This window comes from Antrostomus carolinensis, unplaced genomic scaffold, assembly GCF_000700745.2.
Source record: "Antrostomus carolinensis isolate BGI_N321 unplaced genomic scaffold, ASM70074v2 scaffold105, whole genome shotgun sequence".
NCBI lineage: Eukaryota > Metazoa > Chordata > Aves > Caprimulgiformes > Caprimulgidae > Antrostomus > Antrostomus carolinensis.
Genome location: NW_010315490.1, coordinates 30,555 through 48,744, shown reverse-complemented (window position 1 = coordinate 48,744; position 18,190 = coordinate 30,555). Strand labels below are relative to the sequence as shown.

The window sequence follows — 18,190 nt, the reverse complement described above, 5'->3', positions numbered from 1 at the left end:
CTCTACCTTCCGTGTTGTTCCCCTCTTAGTTTATCAAGCTGTGGTACACTTAGCGCAGGCGTGGAGAACAGCTGATAGAAAAATCACACGTGCTACAATGGAAACTTGTCTCGCTGATCAAATTCACATTAAAAAAAATAAGAAAACCAAGATAAACAAGAGCAAGCTGCGCTCTATAGCTGATTTTTGTATCTGCTGTGAAATACCCTGGCCTGCTTTTGCTGAGGTCCAAATACAAATGGAATGATATAATTTAGAGGACTGGAGGACTGTTCATCTTTAGCAATGATGTTCTTTGTAATTTAATTATCTTCCTTTGACCTGGATGATGCAAGAAGTCCATCACATAGAATTCCGATGGACAAAATCTAAATAAATTTTAGAACTGTTTCTCTTCTAGAAATTTCTACATGTCATTCCTCTAAAATGGACAGAAAAAATGGAAGTGTCTAGAGGAAAAAAAGTTAAGTAACTTAACCATAAATTTAAAAAGCTACATCATAGAAAAAAAGTATTGAAATTACTATAGGTAGAAAATAAAATCACATGAAATAATTTTTTAATAATTTTATTTGGTTAAGAGTTGAAAGCAAATTAAGTACAAATATAATTCAATTAATTTTAATTGCTTCAATTAATAAGCAAAAGCATTTTTCTGTCAAATGGAAAATATTATCAAAATTCTTCCTGTCCAAAATAATACTTTATTCAGAGTCTATAGGAATGTAGTTTCAATCTTTTCTTCCTTGCAGTTTTCAAGGCAGCCTTCTCCTGTCATTTTTTTTCTTCAGAACAAATCGATAAGAAAAGAAGAAAGGATTCCTTCAGCTGAGAGCCATATATCTTACTATGCACAAGTATGATTTTTATAGTAAACTTTTACTAATTTATTTAAGACTGTACATTTTGAATCAACCAGGTTTTTAATATTTGACAATCATTATTGGAATACCACAAATAACTGGAGACAGTCTTTATATTAGCCAGTTTGTAGCTCTGAAATTTCATGTTCAATTTCATTTAAAGTATTCCAGAAATTTTTTTTAAGGATTATTTTAATTTTTTTTCTGCATGCTCATTTTCCGTAGAAATGGGCATCTCATTTTTGAGTGTACATACTCTGTTCAGACCCTTTACCAAGGGTCTAATGATCTCAAGGTTTAGAATAGGAAAGTTTACATCTAATCTAGCAACTCATTGTGTTCACTCAGAGAAGAACTTAGCTCAGGTGTGAAGTTAATGTTGATTCCTTGCTACAGACATTATTGGTTTATCTTTATGTTTTTGAAGGTATAAAAAAATCATAACTCCTAACACACTTCACTTTCTTCTTTGCATCACAGATGAGTTACAGTAGTGGTCCTGAGACCTCTCATTTCTTTAACTTGATTTCAACTTCCCTGGGACAATTTATTTTTTTTTTAATAAGTTTCTCCTGTGAAGAATAGATTAAATAATCACCTATGATATTTGAATCTCAGGCTACACTTATGACTCTTTATTGGAAATGTTTTTTTTTTTGCCAACTGTCTATATTAACTGGGCTAAAAATTTAAAAAATGAATTTGCCAGTAAAATTATAATTTGGCAAAATATAGTGCAGTTTCAGAAAATGTTTTAGGTAAGACTTTAAACCTTACTTAAAACTGTTGCTTTCCCTAAGAAAGTGACAAGAAGAATGCTAAGAATAATGTTAAGAATGCTCTGGAGGAAGGTCAGTTTATTTCTGTGTCTTTGCAGTACTTGGTATAGCTTTGTCTAGATCTCTCAATAGTGCATTGTAGATATTATCAGAGTAATTTGGATTATACATATAAAGATCAGATTTAAAAAAAGCTTGGGCATTAACAATCTGTAAAGTTACTACTCTGTCTTCCAGTAGTAGTGGTAGTTAATGTAGATTGGACATAAATCAAGGAAATAAAATGTACTTATATCTGCTATATTTTCTTCCTTTGACATATTAACATTTCAAACTAATTATGATCACTAGGATCCCCCTCAACCGAGGGTTCCGTCTCCACCTGTCCCTGCTAGAAGAAATCAGTTGCGTGCGCTTGGTGGGTATTGTCTTTATTGCAAGCTCACTTTCTGCTACAACAAAATTGTTCTTTCTTGCCTGCAAAGAAATAGTATTATAAAGTTTGCAATTCTGTGTGGGTGTTCTCTCTATTTTAGTATTATCAGTATATTAGTATGGTATGTCTGAAGTATTAATACAAAAATAAAGGGCACTTATTATGTGTCTTCATCACAAAATATTTTTTTCTAAAAACTCTAATAATGGAGTAGTCTGCACGAGAAGTGCTGGATCTTTCAGTCAGGACAGTGGTGACCATTGTGACCAGAGCATTGCAAAATGGGAGAGTTTTGGATTGGCTGAGTAATGGATTAGGCCAACAATGTGTAGAGCATTGCAGTCCTAACTCTTAAATTCTGCTCTATTTGTTGATCAGCCTAATCCTCTACTTGTTCTTCTTAGCTTTCACTGGTGGTTTTAAAATTCAGACATGCTGGGAGAATCTCCTTTGCTCTTTATATATTAGTTATCCTGGTAATATGTGGGTGGAAAGCAGTAATTTTTCTTCTGATTCTTTTTCACAAGTGTAAAAGAAACAAGACATGGAATGTAACAGTAAATGATGTCCTACAAATGCTGACCCCCAGCAGTCAGTACCTGGGTCCATTCTGGGGAGTTATGGCTCTTCCACTAAATGAAAGTGAAGTGGTTCTTAGTGCTGCTCTTGGAAATGGATTTCCTCAGACCATCTGTCATGAGAGAAATAGACATATGAATTAAATCTTGTGTTTGAGGATTTAAGGTAGTAAAAATTGCTTGGTTGCTGGGTTCTGGATTTAGACTAAAAGTCAGTAAAATATCAAATTATTAAGCATGTTATTTGGAAAATAAGGAATTTATGAAACTCTTTAACTTCTGGAGGAATGCTGTGCTGACCACAGAAAAAAGTTTAGACCCAAAGCTGGTCTAAAAAGTCAACATAAGCGCATACTAAAAATAAGCGTTGAAGTTAGAACTCTTGAACACTTAAGAATCTGCACTGAGCAGACAGATACCCCACTTTTGAGTCAGGAAACAGAAATGAGGCTGTGTGCTTGCTGACACCACCTCAGTTCCTGTCAGCTGCCTCTGGAACTCTGAGGACCGTAGATTTGCTAATTTCAAAATAAGGCTATTTAATGGCAGTGCCCACTTGCTGGTATTTCATAGCTTTTCCTTCTTTAAAGACAGTGAAACATTTCCTTTGGAGTCTGATTGCTTTCTGCTGTTCAGGGGATCTGGTCCTTGTGCTGTCTCAAAATACAAGCTCTGACCTAATTTCTAGTGTATGAAATGCTGTGATTCTTGTATTTGTGTAGTCCTTGTTTTAATTAACAGTTCATTATATCTTATTTTTTTCCACTTTACATTTATGAGGTAGACAGAAAAGTGTCTCTGACACTCTTTATTTTTAAATTATTTGTGTTAAATTCCAGAGGAAAGAAAGAATGTGATAAATGAATTATCAGAGATGAGGAAACAGCTTCGTAGCGAAGAGAGGCGACTGCAGGAACAATTGCTAAATGTGTCTGGTGATGATGATGTACCAATTACACGGTAAGAATTTAATCTTCAGTTTTAAAAGTTAGATTTTGCACAGGAACTCAAAGCTACTGTATATTAGTAGCTAGTATTAATTGGCTAATATACATGAGTGGAATGAAAATATAAAGATAGAACTTGTATATAAAACGATCTTCATTTTTTCTAACGTGTATGGGGGTTTTCCAAGATTCTTACTATAGCTTAGTGTATGAATGGCTGAACTGGTAAGATTGGAAATTGCATTACTCCATCTTGGAGAGTGGTCCAAAGCAGATGTCTAAGGCAGAATTTTGTCTTGTTACCTTTTTTCCTAGAGCATAATTTGTGCCTGTAAACTGCAGTACTACTGCTGATGAATGTGCTTATAAATGGCATACTGCTGTGGAAGTTCTTTCTTATTGAAAGTCGTACCCTTTTTATTTAAAAAACTTGATTTACTTCCACAATGTATTAGTTAATCATACCAATTAGTTGGAAAAGACTCATCAGATCATCAGTCTTTATTTCCACTCCATAAAGTGAGAGGGTTGGTTTTGATTTTAAGTAGTGTATCGCTTTTTATAACACAATATGCAGTGTCATTACTTTCAGATTTATTTTCCAAACCACCACAACAGCTTTATTTAAGAATAAAAGATAGGAACTTTATAGATTCAACTCATTAATATGACAGTGGTAAATTATATTCTGCTTGTTTTACAAACTTTACAAGTAGGAGGAGAGAGAAGAATCCAAAGGACATATTTGAGATGGCCAGGCTTCGTCTGCAGGCTCCAGTAAGACGACCTTCATCAAAGGAGGCACAAGATCCCGTCAATATACAGAATATCTGGGAATTTAATGAACTTAAATACAAAGGCAGGTAGTGAAACATTGGTTCTTCTCCTCAGTCTTCCATGCCACTCAGGATTTAGGGACAAAAATGAAAGTGAGGCTACTGTCCATACACAATATACACTGTGGACAGCATTTTGTGTGTGTCTGTCTCTCTCTGTGGCTGTTTCTACGAGTGCACACAATTCATGACATTGTAACAATGAGTTATCACTCAGAGTACTTCCCTAGCTTCTAGTCCTTGCTGCTTAAACTTCTTATGCATTTCATACTATAATGTTACTGAACATAGACTGAATTTGATTTTTTTACCCAACAACAAATTATGAATTGTGTAACTTGTGTACTTGCTGTTTCTCCGTCACCAGAAAGTATTTTTTTTTTAAATATAGTAAAATCATTGCTAAAGTGGCTCATCCTCTTGGCCACTGTCACCACTGTTTTTAATGTTTTTTGTGACTTTGTACCTGTAGCCTCATTCATTAATTTCTTTTTTTCAGAAATGTTGGTTTAGGGAGAAATTTAAGTTTCCTGTCTTTGCTCTAGATTCTGAAACGCGTATGGGCTTAAGGCACATGTATCCTGATCCTCCAAAAGATGACCAGACTCTAGAGATTCAACAGCAGGCACTGTTGAGGGAGCAGCAGAAGAAACTTGACAGAATGAGAATGAGGAGAGAAACAGATGGTAAGTAATGAACAGTCTGAGATAATTTCAGTGGTTTTTGTGTATTTGTTTTGTATTTGATAAGAATTAAAACCCACCACCTCTAGCTTGACATTTTTTTAAGTTCAATGTCAGCACTGCAGTACAGAACAGTAAAACGCCGGAACGCTGAAATTCTGTCATAGTGTAAAGCACAAAAACCTGAATGCCTTTTTCTTTTTTTTCCCTTTAGAAAAAAACCCACCAAAACACTATGACTGTTTTTCTTTGGTGACCTGAAAGTAATTTAGCTAGTGCTTCATACTTTAGAAAGTTCTCTTCTCACAGTGGCCGCCTCTGCCCCCCACGTGCCACAAACACTCAGGACAATTTCAGATTGCTGCTTAGACTTTTTTTAGCATTAGAGCCTTGGCATAAAAAACCCCAAAAACATATGAAAGGAAAATAGTTACACCTTTCCATACTGCTTTAGAAAAACTGAATGCTGCTTCTTACCACTGGTTGTGCTTTGAGGCTTGTTTGTGTTACCTGTTAACAGACCCATATGTGAGTAAGATTAACAAAATTGATACCAAGATGTGAAGGGTGACAGTTACTTGCAGGGTGTTTTGTTTGGTACCCTGGTGAGTGTTAGGGATGTTTTCCTTCTAATATGCTTTTTCTTGCTTGCTTTTTTTTCTCTTGATGTAAAAGAGAAATTTTTGGACTATTAGTGGAACTATAACCTGAGAAATTAATGATTTTTTTAAAATGTCCCAAACTTTTAAAATGCTTGCTGTGTCCCTATAAATAAGTCAGTCTTTTGCAGATGTCTGGACGATTAGTATTTTGGGGGATAGGAGAGAAAGGCACAGGAGCAGGTTTGATGTTGCATTGCAGTGCTGGGCTCTGCTTGACTGGAGTAGCACATTGGGAATGGGCTGGTTGTCTGTCCAGGAGGAGTGACAGCCTGTGGTTTTTGTGTGCTATGGTTTTTGATGCAAGACAGAAGGTCAGCTACACCCTGGATAAGTTTGCTAGACAGACATGCAAGAAATAAAATCTATCTTATTAAATATCTTATTTGAAAACTTAAACGAGGTAAGAAGAGTAACTTCAGTTTTGCTTCTTTGTATTTCCAGCATGCATGGGGTCATTGTTAGATTAATTTTCTGAATGGTTCTCTGTGCTCTCCAGAGCTGAGGTTTTTATCCTTAGGCAAGTACTTTCATCTGTGAAATGAGTGTGCTCAGCATGTTGAGCATACACTCACTCTTGGGGCTCTCTGCATTCTCCTGCTCTGATTGTTATACCCTGACAGAAGCCAAGATTTAATCTAACAGATTATTGTGACATGGCATCCTTCTTGCAAGTCAAACTGGTTATTGAGATGTCCCACCTAGGGGAGAACATCATTAGACTTGAGTTCTGTCAATATAAATACGATTGTTTTAGATATGCAAACGTGCCTATTCCTAGCAAGGAGATGTCTGGAATATAGAGTAGAAAAATTTTTTGAGTATCTGTGAGTTTTAACTGCACAACTGTTGTAATGTTTAGCTTTACTACATATAAAAGAGACTCCTGGCTCCCTTGGTCTAGCTCTTGATAGACTACTAAAAATAATGGCAAAAACCAAAGTTGGGACAGAAAATACACAGCACTGGTGATCACTAATTATGGAAGAAGGAATTCATTTTTGACTCTCTAATTTTTGAAGTTTGTTAGAGTATTGGTTTATTTTTCTACTTGGGTCATAGCAATTTTAAACAAAAATTGATCAATTACAGAGATTTCTCTCCATTATTTTTTTGTATCCTACCTGTGAAGCTCAGATGGAGTTTAAAGTGTGTAATTCTAAAGAAGTCATGCATAGTGGTCTTCATTTTTGTAATAATATGCTGCTAAAACTTTCAATATGTTTTATTATTAACTGTTTTTATGTCAATACTATTATCTTGTCCTTTCTGTATGTGGCTTTTTTGTTGCTCAAGATGATTCTGCTTCTGGTGGTAACGCACAAACCATGGGGCTGGTAAGGATAAAGCAAGTTTTTTATTATATTACTTTGCCTTCTTCAAGTGTGAGAAGTACCGTGTCTTTCACAGATTTGGAGAAAGGAATTGCACTTAAGTAACAAGACCACAAGTTTATTTACTTCTCTTGCTTGTCAGTACAATGAGTAACAGCTTCTTTAAACTTGACATACAAGTTGTTTATCTTTGTATGTAGAGATAGTTTGATTCTTTAACTCCCTTCTTGTTCTATTAATTGATATTTATTTTATATTCATATGATGTTTGCTTTGAAAAAGTTTGGCAATTAATTTACATTAATTATAATTTAGCCCCAGAAAGATATTGAGACATCTGAATTTGCATGTCTTCTGTTTCACTTTTGTAGTTCAGGAATGAATCTAATGAATTCTTGAAAAATTCACTGTTGGAATCAGATAGCACTTTTATTGGTGAGTTTATACCTCCCCTTAACTATGTTATGAGAATGCAAACATGTCATTTAATCTAACGATGTGTCTCTGAAATTATTATTAATGTTTCAAACATTGCAGTGAATGTAGCTGTGGTGATTGTTTTAAAGTATTCAAAAATTATGCCTCCAAATTAAAATGTAGATATTTCTGGATGTGTACTGCAAGAAATTCATGTAGGACACACCTAAAATTAATGATGCTCCTCACTTGCCTTATCCCACTTGACATGTTTTCATGAGAAAGCATCTTTCCATTCTCATTGTGCTCTGAGTGGGATGTTAGCCTTGTCATGGAGTGTTTTTTGACATCTTCCCAGTTTTGGATAAGGAAAAGCTAATATTTATTCAGTAAATGTGTTACAATGGTAGAATATGCAATCCTCTTCTATTGTTCTGCAGCAAATAACATAGTTTGTTGGCAATCACAGCTTACAATTACGAGCTTCCATAGTGAAATGTGAAAGTGTTGGGCAGACAGCGATTCTTTACCTTTTCAGTCTTTTGTTTTACAAGCATGCTCCATTTTAAGTATGATTGGATGGGTATAAAATAGTGATTTATTCTAAATTGCTCACTTTTCTGCTGTTCACACATTACTTCATTTCACATAATTTGCAACATCATACTTGTAAACATTGTTACATCTTAATCGTCTGAAGTAGATGATTTTTATGTCTCACAGTGTCTTATATCTCTTTTTTTCAGCCTTTCTATGCATGTATGTAAAAGTGCTGTTTCAGATGTGTTTTGTTTCCAGTCACTAGAAATAAGAAGGCTGGAACTTGTCTTTTTTAAGGAACACACCCAGCTCAGGCCTCTATGTATTATTTTCCATTAGTAGGCATTGCAGTACCTTCCAATTCTCTTCAGTCACCTGTGGGAAATCATCTTGCAAGGTTTTATTCTTTGCTGTATGGGTGCTGCAGAAGATTCCTTCAACTGCTTTTTAATGAAACTGGAGGTGTTTCTTGTATACTGATGATTGCTATCTCTGGCTTCGGTTAAAAGCAGAAGTTTTCATTTGAAATCTGTTCAAGCTTATTCTGTTAACATGCAAGTCCTGGAGGACAGGATAGAACCCGGCGCTGGGAGGGGCACAGGATGGGGCTTTCAGGCTGGCTCAGTGCATTTGGTACTCGCTGTAGTCTGCAGTACGGTCGTCTTCAGGTGATGAAATACTGTGATTAGTTACGTGATGAAGGGCTGCTCTGTGAGAGTCCATCAGTCTAGAACCCGGCCCAGTATCCCGGCTCTAACAGGAGCCGGGATAGGCACATGGGGAAGAACACAAGGAGGAGGGCAGGCACCCAGCAACGCTGTGGAGGACTCTTCCAGCCTCCAGTGACTTGTAGCTCAGAGGCTTCCTGAGTCAGTTGCTGTAGGTTTGCATTTCATAAGTCCTGCTAAGCTGGGTCTTTAATAGGTTGTCTTTCATGAATTGGAATCAGCATTTCCACACTATGCCTTCTGTGAACCTTCTCCTTTCATCTGCTCTGCGTGTGCCACCTGTGTAATGGGGTGCTTCCTGGTTTTATTCACCACTTTCACAAGGTTCATGATATTTATAGTCCTCTCTCCTATTTCCTCCTTCTCCACATCCAGCTGATTCTTGCAGCTTGGTAAGGTGATGGAGTTACCTTGTGATGCTATTCATCCCCCTATTTTTTTTTTCTTTTTCTTTTTCCCCAGATAATTTATGGCTGTGTTGAAAAACACGTTTCCAATACCGAGCTGTTGGCACTAACTAAAGCTTTCTTACTCTTTGCATTATTTGGGCTTTATAAATAGCTATTAAATTTCTGAATATGAACCTGGTGACTTCTATCCCTGAAATGAAAAATAAAAACTCTCATTATCTGTGGGCTGCCTTCTCTGTGAATTGTGCTGGTAACATTGTCTGAGGGTCTTTTGTGAAATAGTTGTGGTGTATTTTAACAATGTTTTTCGTTTCCTAAGAAGAGCGTTACATTACCCTCTAGGGAGTTTTTTTAACATGGGTTTAAAATTCAACTCAATTTTGTAATAGATGTCAGCATTACAAATGAATTTGTATTTATCCCCTATGGCTCAGAAATTTGAGGCAGTCAGGAATAAAGAGGTTTATCAATTTTCCCCTTTTTTAGCCTCTCTTGAAACCCTAGAATTCATTAGTGTTAATGCAGTGGTTTGAAAGCACGTCTACGTAGCAGTATCCAAATGATGAATGCAGTAGCATTTTAGTGATGAAACACTAGAGGTGCAAATAAATTCTTCTGTAGCTTTTACTTTTTGTTTCTGCTGTGATAAATTCACATGGCTAAATGATTTTTGTATTCTGAGTAATAGCACTGTTTTGAATATAATGAAGTTCAACTGATCTTGTAACTAAAATTCTGGTAAGTGGATTATTAGCCATATACTATTTCAAAATTATACTTTGATTTTTTTACTTCTAGGGAAAAATCAACTGGTAATATGAAAGAATTTTTAAAAAATATGTTTCTCTGAACTTCAAATGAATAAAATTTATTTTTCAAACCTAAGTATTTCAGTTTTAAACCAAAATAATTGTTGCTTTTAGAATTTTATTTGAAAATCTTTGAAACTCATGAATACGATAGAAAATATTTCATTAAAATTTATTTTCAAATTGCTAGGAAATGAAAACCTCATTCTTTCCACAGTTATGGTTTATTTTTCATGTCACAGTATGTCCCTTAGCAAACCAAATAATTCCAGACAAATGCTGCAGAATTGTTCAGTACTCTGTGTGTGTGTGTGTGTGTGTGTGTGTGTGTGTATGTATATTTACACACATTTATCTTTTTTTCTTTTTTTTTTCTTTTTTTAACCTAATGTTTCGTACTAGACTGAGAGCACTTCCAAAAGGTCACTTCATTGTCACGAAGAGTGATTGGTGGTGATGGATTCTGTGTTGGTTTTGTTAAGCAGAGACCTTTGTTTTTCTGGGAGGCTCAGTTCTTGAGGGTACTAGAGGGACCGAAGCAGGAAACAAAGCCCGCTGGCTGCACCAGGCCAGTGGCAAAGCCATAAACCAGCCCTTGAGCACTGGTTACTGGTCCCAGAGAGAAAAAAATATCTGTTTGAAACAGTTTGTGTTTGATATAGTTTCCAGAGTCAGCAAAGGAAGGGGGAATAGACAAAACAAGTGGAAAGCAGTGACATCACCTTAGAGTTAATTTATAATATAAAAATAGATTAAACTCCCCCCACTGTAATGTGATAGAAGTTTGATCAAAAATTTATTTAGTTATTTTATTTTTGTATGAACAGATTCTGACACTTTATTACGTGAAAAGACTAAGATATGACTAAGAATATGTGACTAAGGCATTGATTATGTTACCATATTCCGTGTAACATGATAATGCCACACAATGTTGTTATGTATTCCATTTAACATGTTTACATACATAATTTATGACATGATTTTGTATCTTTTTATGCCTCCAATTTGCCTAGTGTTCTCTCTTTCAAGCAGAGATACTATATTTATTTGAGAACTTGGTTTTTTTAAAGGTCTAGGTATAAACAAGGTACAGTGAAGAAAGGTAGGAGGTGGATTTGCAGGATGTGAAATGCCTCGTCCTCTAGATAAGAGGGATCTCAGTATATATCTCAAGATATTCCTTGCCTTTGCTGGAAGTTCAGGTCTTGCTGCTATTGTGGTACCTTGTTCTTTTGTCTGCATCTGGTTTGTCACTGGCTTCATGCAGGGTGTCCTCATAGAGTACCTTCCTTTGATTCCTGTGATTAAATCAAGTACAATATATTGGCTCATTTCAAAACATAAACAGGTTTGAACACTGTCTAGTATTTTGGTTTCTTTGCAAATGATTTCACCTCTTGTTTTTCACCTCTGTTTTTCCAGGTGCTAATGGGGAAACGTTTCCTGCCTTAGAAGAAGTTAATTTATCACCACAGCTTCCACCCTCTGCAAGGGAGAGGAGACGAATAAAGCAGAAAGCGTTGGAGTGTGCTGTACGTATAATAACCAGATGGGCTTAACTGTGAAGGTAGACCACAGATCTAATGCTCCCAGACAGTTCCTGTGGTTCCTTAGTGACTGGGTGATATGGATGCATGTATGTGTAAAGCTGTTTGCCTTCTTAAAAAGTGCCCTGCTTAACTGAAGGATTTGTGCATGTTTGGATTTTTGGCAGGAGGATGTTCCTTGGGGCCAGACGCCGCTGCTGCAGCCTGACAGCTTTTCTCCGCGCTCGAGCTTCAGCCTCGACGTTGATCAGCTGAAAGGCAAGAATGAGGAACGACTGCGCAGACTGACTGAGCTCCAGCAGAAATCTGCTTACTTGGGTATGCTCTGTGGAGTAGAGATGATGCAGTGAACACTAATGTAAAATAATTACAATAGTTAAAGAAATAAATATTAATAAATTTTCCATAGTTGAACGGTGAGCAACTGGCTCAAACATAGGAATTATTTCTAGAGTTCTGTAGCTGGTACAAGAGGTTCTTCAGCAAACTTCAACTCAGCTTTTTAGAGTAAGTTTAGAGGAGGGTAATAGGAAAAGATACTCATAATTCTGTCTGATCAGCTGCTCATACTTGTCCTGTCTGTACCACTTTTAATATTGTGTTGTGTCAGTGCTAGCAGTAGGCTGTGGATATCCATCTTCATAGCTGAAATGTTAGTGGAAAGAAATGAAACTCCTGACTGATTAATGTTGATAGGATTCCTACGTGGGTTTGTTGACTTTCCTAGGAATCAGATGTCTGTGGTCCAACCAGCATGAAGATATGCCAAAAAATGTGTATAAAGAAGTACTTTGATTTCTAGTTAATTGGGATTTTCTATTGGTTTGCTAACATAAGTGATCATTCAGTATTTGAGGTTGATGTTGATACCTCTTTCACTATATGTGCACTTGAATTTATTATGTCTATCTTGTGACCCTATAATGCATCGAACCCTGAGAGTTCTCTCAGAGGTTCTCTATAGGCTGCCTGCCTGATGTAGATCCACTTTGTGTAAGAGGTACCAGTTATGGCAACGGTTAATGGCCTTTAATGGCTCACATGGATTATGCCCCAGTTGATCCACTTTGTGCTAATGATTCTTTCCTAAGGAGTCTGAAATCTCCCTTTTTTAGGAAGCAGTTGCTCTGTTGTCTAGGCAAGTACAGTATCAGCATCCTTTTTATAAACTCAATGAGAGTACAGATGCTGCCAGTTTTTCTGTTGCTATGGGTATTCTTGCAAGATCTTAATCCTTTTTTTGTTTGTTTTAACCATCTCAGTGTGATTTTTAAGTCACTAAAAAAAACCCAAACCTCCATTCATATTCATTTCTTCTGTAATCTAAACAAATGCTTTAGTAATTTTACTCCATCCAGACATTTTCGCTATGTGAACTTCTTTTACGTCTCTGCTTTTGTTCTGTCTCACCTCTTTATAATTTTACCTCATATTATGTGAACTACACTTTTTATTTTGTTTGCCTTCTGTTTGTCATGGTCTTCAGAGCTTCAGACTTTAGATGTACAGAATTTTTATATATATGTGTGTGTATTTATGTCTGTATGTAGCATGTTGTTTAGAAGACATGGGGACCATCACTCATCCTTAGCATATCTGCCTCTTGGAAAGGTAGCAAGAGATCACTTTGCTCAGCTGTGGTCATCAGGGCTGCACTGCTGCCTGCACTCCTGTTCCCTCCTCATACTCTGTGATATTACAAAAAAAAAAGAGTGAAGCCAAGTGGTTTTTATTCCTTTTCCCCAGCAGTTTGATAGAGCCCTTGTGGCATCCTCTTGCTTTCCTAACAGCTAGGACTGTTATTTCTTCTCCACCCTTTAGAGACACCGCTGGGAGAAAACAACTCTCAAATATGTAACTAGAGAACTCTAACTGGTTATCTTCCCTTTAAATGACTGGGAGATGGCAATTTACAGGCTTTGATAGATTTTAAGAGCTGATCCTGCTGGCACAGTAAGGAGGCTCTGTTCCCAGCAGGTCACTTTCCTTTATGGGACTGATACAGGAGTCCTAAAGCCACCCTAGAATTGTTTTCTTAATTGGAAAATTAGTGCATATTGGAGCCAGGTGTCCTCCTCTGTTTCACCCATCCCAAAAACCCATTGCCATCAGCATAGACTTGGGAGGTGCTTTGGGGGATGAAGTCTCTGTCAGCCAGCAGCTGCCTTCTCCAGTGGGCAATGTGTGCATGCTCCTAACTGTGTAAACAGGAGCAAACTCAGATACAGAAGAGAGAATTCTCACACCTTTGAGCACATCAGATAGGTGGCTGAGACCCTGCTGTGTGTAAGAGAAGTTGCCTAAATTGCTTGAGGTTTTTTAGGCAAGGCGTTCCTCTGTGCTTTTAAGTAAAGGAATGCAGGAGCCTGTGATCATCTGCAGTGGGCAGCAGCACTGAATCCTGGCAAGCTCAGGCTGACAGAAGACAAACACTTACTACCCACTCCGGGGCGCTGAAGGAGTTTGTTCTCAGCTAGGGGCAGGCTGTGCTGCAGTCAGGGTTCGGGCTTCGGGCTGTGCTGCAGTCAGGGTTAAGTGGGAGTCCAGACACCACTCAATTTCTAAATCAGTATTTCATGCAAAGGAAAGAGGTCTCCTTATCCCCAGCCTCCAGATACAAGCTGCAAATTATCAAGTGGCAACTCCAAAGAAAATCCTTTATGTGTGTCCCAATTAAGCCACACATGAAGTATACATGAAGTTTTTTATGAAGAATACAAAGTGTTGAAATTCACAGTGAAGCAAGTTTTGTACTGTAGCTGATCTGCTGTGCTTTCTAAAAGCAGCACCAAGTGAGTCTGATAGAGTGAAGTGCACTATGATCTTCTCTCTGACAGAACAGTAGTTCTTACCTCTGACTGCCAGAAGATCTAATGCCGTTAACTTTGAAGGTAGTAAGAGTTAAACTTGGGGACGTGCAGCCTTCTGGGCTGAAAGTCCACAGTTTGTTTATCTCTAAACAATTACATTCCCTTATTGTTATTGTTTTTAAATATAATATCTTTTAAAAATAGCAAAGAGAATATTATTTTTCTTTAGATATTTATTTTTCCTGCCATGTACTGTTGTTAACCCCAACACTTATGTATGTAAAAACTGTGGGTTCCAATCCACAAGAAAGTTTATCTGACCCAGGATTTAGGAGACAGAGGTTCACCCTGCCAGCTTTAAACCCAGCATCAAGCTAAGGAGGCGATGGGCCCTACAGAGCGGGAGGTCTGTTTACACTTTTAATGTTACAGAGAAGTTTTGTTTTAACCAGACTGAGAAGGCTTGAAGGGGATGATCAGATCATCTGTGATCACTGTCTGTGTGATGTGACAGAACTAGTGGATTCACTGCCAAGTTCTTACTCAACAAGAAGTATTTGGTATTTTGGTTTAGAACCTGTATCCTGCCTTAGGCACTAAGGAAAGGTCAACCTTCAGCATGCAGGATCGGGCAGTTTCTGTCCTTGCCTTCACATCTACACACCTGGTTGCTGCTTCTGCAGGACTTGGGTTCTCACACCCCCGCTTAGACCATCAGCTTTCAAGTTTCAATAAATACAGGGGGAGAAGAGCACAGCAGTGGAATTGCTGTGAAAATAAAGGAAGGAAAATGAGGCAGAACTTTGGTGAATCTGCTGCATCGACATGGCAAATAGTGTGTAAGATTCAGTGAAGCAGACTGCACTTCAACTTCTATACCCTACATGTGCAGCCATAACTTTCACCAAAATACCTATTTTATATTTTTTTATTAAGAATGTTAAACTGAGGATTTTGATGGGAAAATCCTGGTGGCATCTGAATAAGAGGGAGAGAAAAGATGGCCTCAGAAATTTTACAAATAATTGTCTTACTGAGGAAATGTTTTGCCTGCATTAATATTAAAGTCATAAGCTTATATATAATGAATAAACCCTTCTTAGTCCTGCCAACTCATTTTCTAAAGATAAAAAAGTACAATAATTCATTCAAATTACTTTGCTGATTTTTATTAAGAATGGAGTAAAAACTCGCCAGGTCTCTGTATCACTGACAAGAAACTTAAGAGTTTTGTCTTGATTTTTGCATGTTTTAACTACTGGCCATGAACCCTACAACTAACTGCAAACAACCTAAAGTTGGATGGAAAGTAGATTTTCCTGTTGCAGAAGAAACAACATTTCAACAGAGAAACTTTGGTTTAAAATAAAATTTTTAAAAGTAATTTCTTCCAGAATGAAAAAATTGAAGTTTGGAAAAATTTTCCACATAAATTACATTGCTTAAGTCAAATATTTTATCACTAAAGAATATAAAATTCTGTTATGTTTTACTGGAATTAGCATGTTTCTGCAAAAATTCTGGTGTTTTTTGATGTGTGGAGCACATCCAAAGTGTTCAAACATTTTTCTGCCCAGCTTTAAAAAAACCCAACAAATCAGAACTTCCTCATTTCCACGCCTCAGCTTTAAAGAGGAAAGCATTGCAATTTTAAGTCCTGTTGTAGGTGTGACGGTTCTGCATTATTTTTTAGCTTACATATATGTAAAAAGTAAATGCTGTCAATAAAAAAAAAAATTAACAGCACAGAGAAATGATACATTTATATCCTTTTATGTTTATATATATAATAAGAAATTCTGTTGTTTGATATTCCACACTAAAATGTATCTGTTTGAGATACCAGGTTTGTATGATTGCTGATTCACTTGGAACAGACAGTAGCGTTCAGAATGATAACGATCCCAAGTTCAGAGGGCAAGGCTGGTGTTTTTCATGGTGGGTTTTGGGGGTTTTTGTTTGTTTGTTTGTTTGGGGTTTTTTGTTTTGGGTTTTTTTTCTTACCTGGAAGGTGCTGACTTACCCCGTGTGCGTTTCCCAATGCCACTGCATTAAGGTGGTGGGCTGTGCTGGTCAGTGACGTGCAGACTTGCTTGCATCCACGCTGTTTACCAGTGTTGAAGTAATTACCTCCTCCCCGAGTTCTCACCTGAGTAAGCGATGAGCTGTACAGCGTGTTCAGCCATAACACACTAATTTAATGGCCTCATTTTTATATGCATTTTCCATGCATGTTTGCACTGACAGATCGGACTCGTTGCTATGATAAGAAGCTTTGGGAAAGCGAGAACCTTCTACCATGGTTGCCTGCGTTGCCTCCTTGTTGATCTGGCAGGGGGGGGAGGAGCTGTTGACTTTAGACATCAAAGGCTTGGGAGTCTTCAGCTGTTGGCTCTAGATGGGCCCAGTTCTGCAGAACACAAAAAAATGTGTGTTAAGTAGAAACAAAAGTAATTTAAAAGCATTTCTTGCAGACAGATGAGCCTGTTCGATGGAACAAAATGTTGTGGTAAGGCATGACAAGCTTCTGTCCCCTTTAACACATTGTTCTCTGTCTCTCTCAGGTGATAACACTTCCTTAGGCGAAGCAGATGACCTTTTGAAGCACGCTCCATCCAACGCTGGCAGAAGGCCCAGTTCTGTTGACACAGTTGCAACAGAGCCCTGGCTGCGACCAGGAACTTCAGAGACACTCCAAAGGCTCATGGCTGAACCCTCAAGCCCAGCAAAGCTCTCCCCTGAAACCAGGCTCCCGCTTAGCTGGCAAGGCCTCTCAACTGCCCACGGCTGAGCCGAGCCCCCGCGGGCGCCAGCTGTGCCTTGCAGCAGAGCAGGGACCGACTCTTCGGCACGAGTGCACTTTCCGGGTCTCCTGTAGGGACAGTTCTCTTCCCTGTACTTGGTGTGGAGCTGTGTGTGTCATTCGAAATAGCAATAATAAAGTAACAGAAGCCGCAGTGTGGTGGAGAGGGAGAGCAGGGATGGGTTATCTGACATGATGGGGAAGTGGAGGAAGAGCTTGGCTGTTTTTGCACTTTTTATACAAGTTAAGATTCAGCCTCAGAGCTGGACTTACAAAAACAGAGAGTGTGTGTGTGTGTGACGTTGATATTAAATAAAAGTTAATTTTTAGCTTTGTTTGTAGCCAAACTCCAAAACTGTCTGAGAAACAGAGATGCATTTTAAGCTTTTACCAAATGAGTAAATAACTTGGAGCAGGGCACTTGCTTCATAGTGATGAGTGCTACCTGCGTGAAAGCTCAGCAACCAGTTTCATGGAAAAATGACTATTAGCAATGTATCTTATGTTCCCTAACCTGTTACATGCTGGAAATAGAGACAGTCTTGCTTATATTTAATTTATGGTTCTGATTTAAGAGTTAATAAATTATTTTGTTACTAAAAATATGAAAGCAGACTTCAATTTCTTAATTTAGCATTTGCTTCAGCTTACATTTACTCTTGGACAAACTAGTACATTAATGCTGTCTTCAAGGAAGCAGGAAATACACATAGAAAAGTTGCTGAATAAAAAGCACTGAGCTTTAGCTGGAAGGACATGTAGATGGAAGCACAACATTAGGAGCTCAGTGAACTGAAACACGAGGTGGAGCAAGGGTAAGGTTGTGATTTTCCCCTTGGTTAGGAATTCCCCTGCGTTGTGTTGTTCCCAGCTTCTTCAGGGGTTTAGCCTGTTCCTTCCTGTGCCAAATCAGGCTCCTCCTTACCCCGAGTTTCTGGCTCACCAGCCAAAAGGCTGATCACACCCATCACTTTGGTACAACAGCAGGGGCCAGTGAAATGCAAGGTC

At 37.7% G+C, this 18,190-nt stretch overlaps 1 protein-coding gene across 1 annotated transcript in view; it reads left to right on the top strand.

Moving 5' to 3' along the window:
* CSPP1 (centrosome and spindle pole associated protein 1) overlaps positions 1-17,170 on the top strand; it is a gene marked incomplete at its 5' end in the record, with an annotated part of 44,640 nt that extends 27,470 nt beyond the window's left edge. Inside the window, 10 exons of the mRNA XM_029084948.1 lie at positions 753-857; positions 1,994-2,060; positions 3,496-3,616; positions 4,320-4,462; positions 4,985-5,125; positions 7,078-7,118; positions 7,487-7,550; positions 11,445-11,554; positions 11,737-11,887; positions 16,944-17,170. Of these exons, the coding sequence (XP_028940781.1) occupies positions 753-857; positions 1,994-2,060; positions 3,496-3,616; positions 4,320-4,462; positions 4,985-5,125; positions 7,078-7,118; positions 7,487-7,550; positions 11,445-11,554; positions 11,737-11,887; positions 16,944-17,170 (1,170 nt within the window). The remainder of the gene's footprint in view (positions 1-752; positions 858-1,993; positions 2,061-3,495; positions 3,617-4,319; positions 4,463-4,984; positions 5,126-7,077; positions 7,119-7,486; positions 7,551-11,444; positions 11,555-11,736; positions 11,888-16,943) is intronic.
* Positions 17,171-18,190: the final 1,020 nt, after the last annotated feature.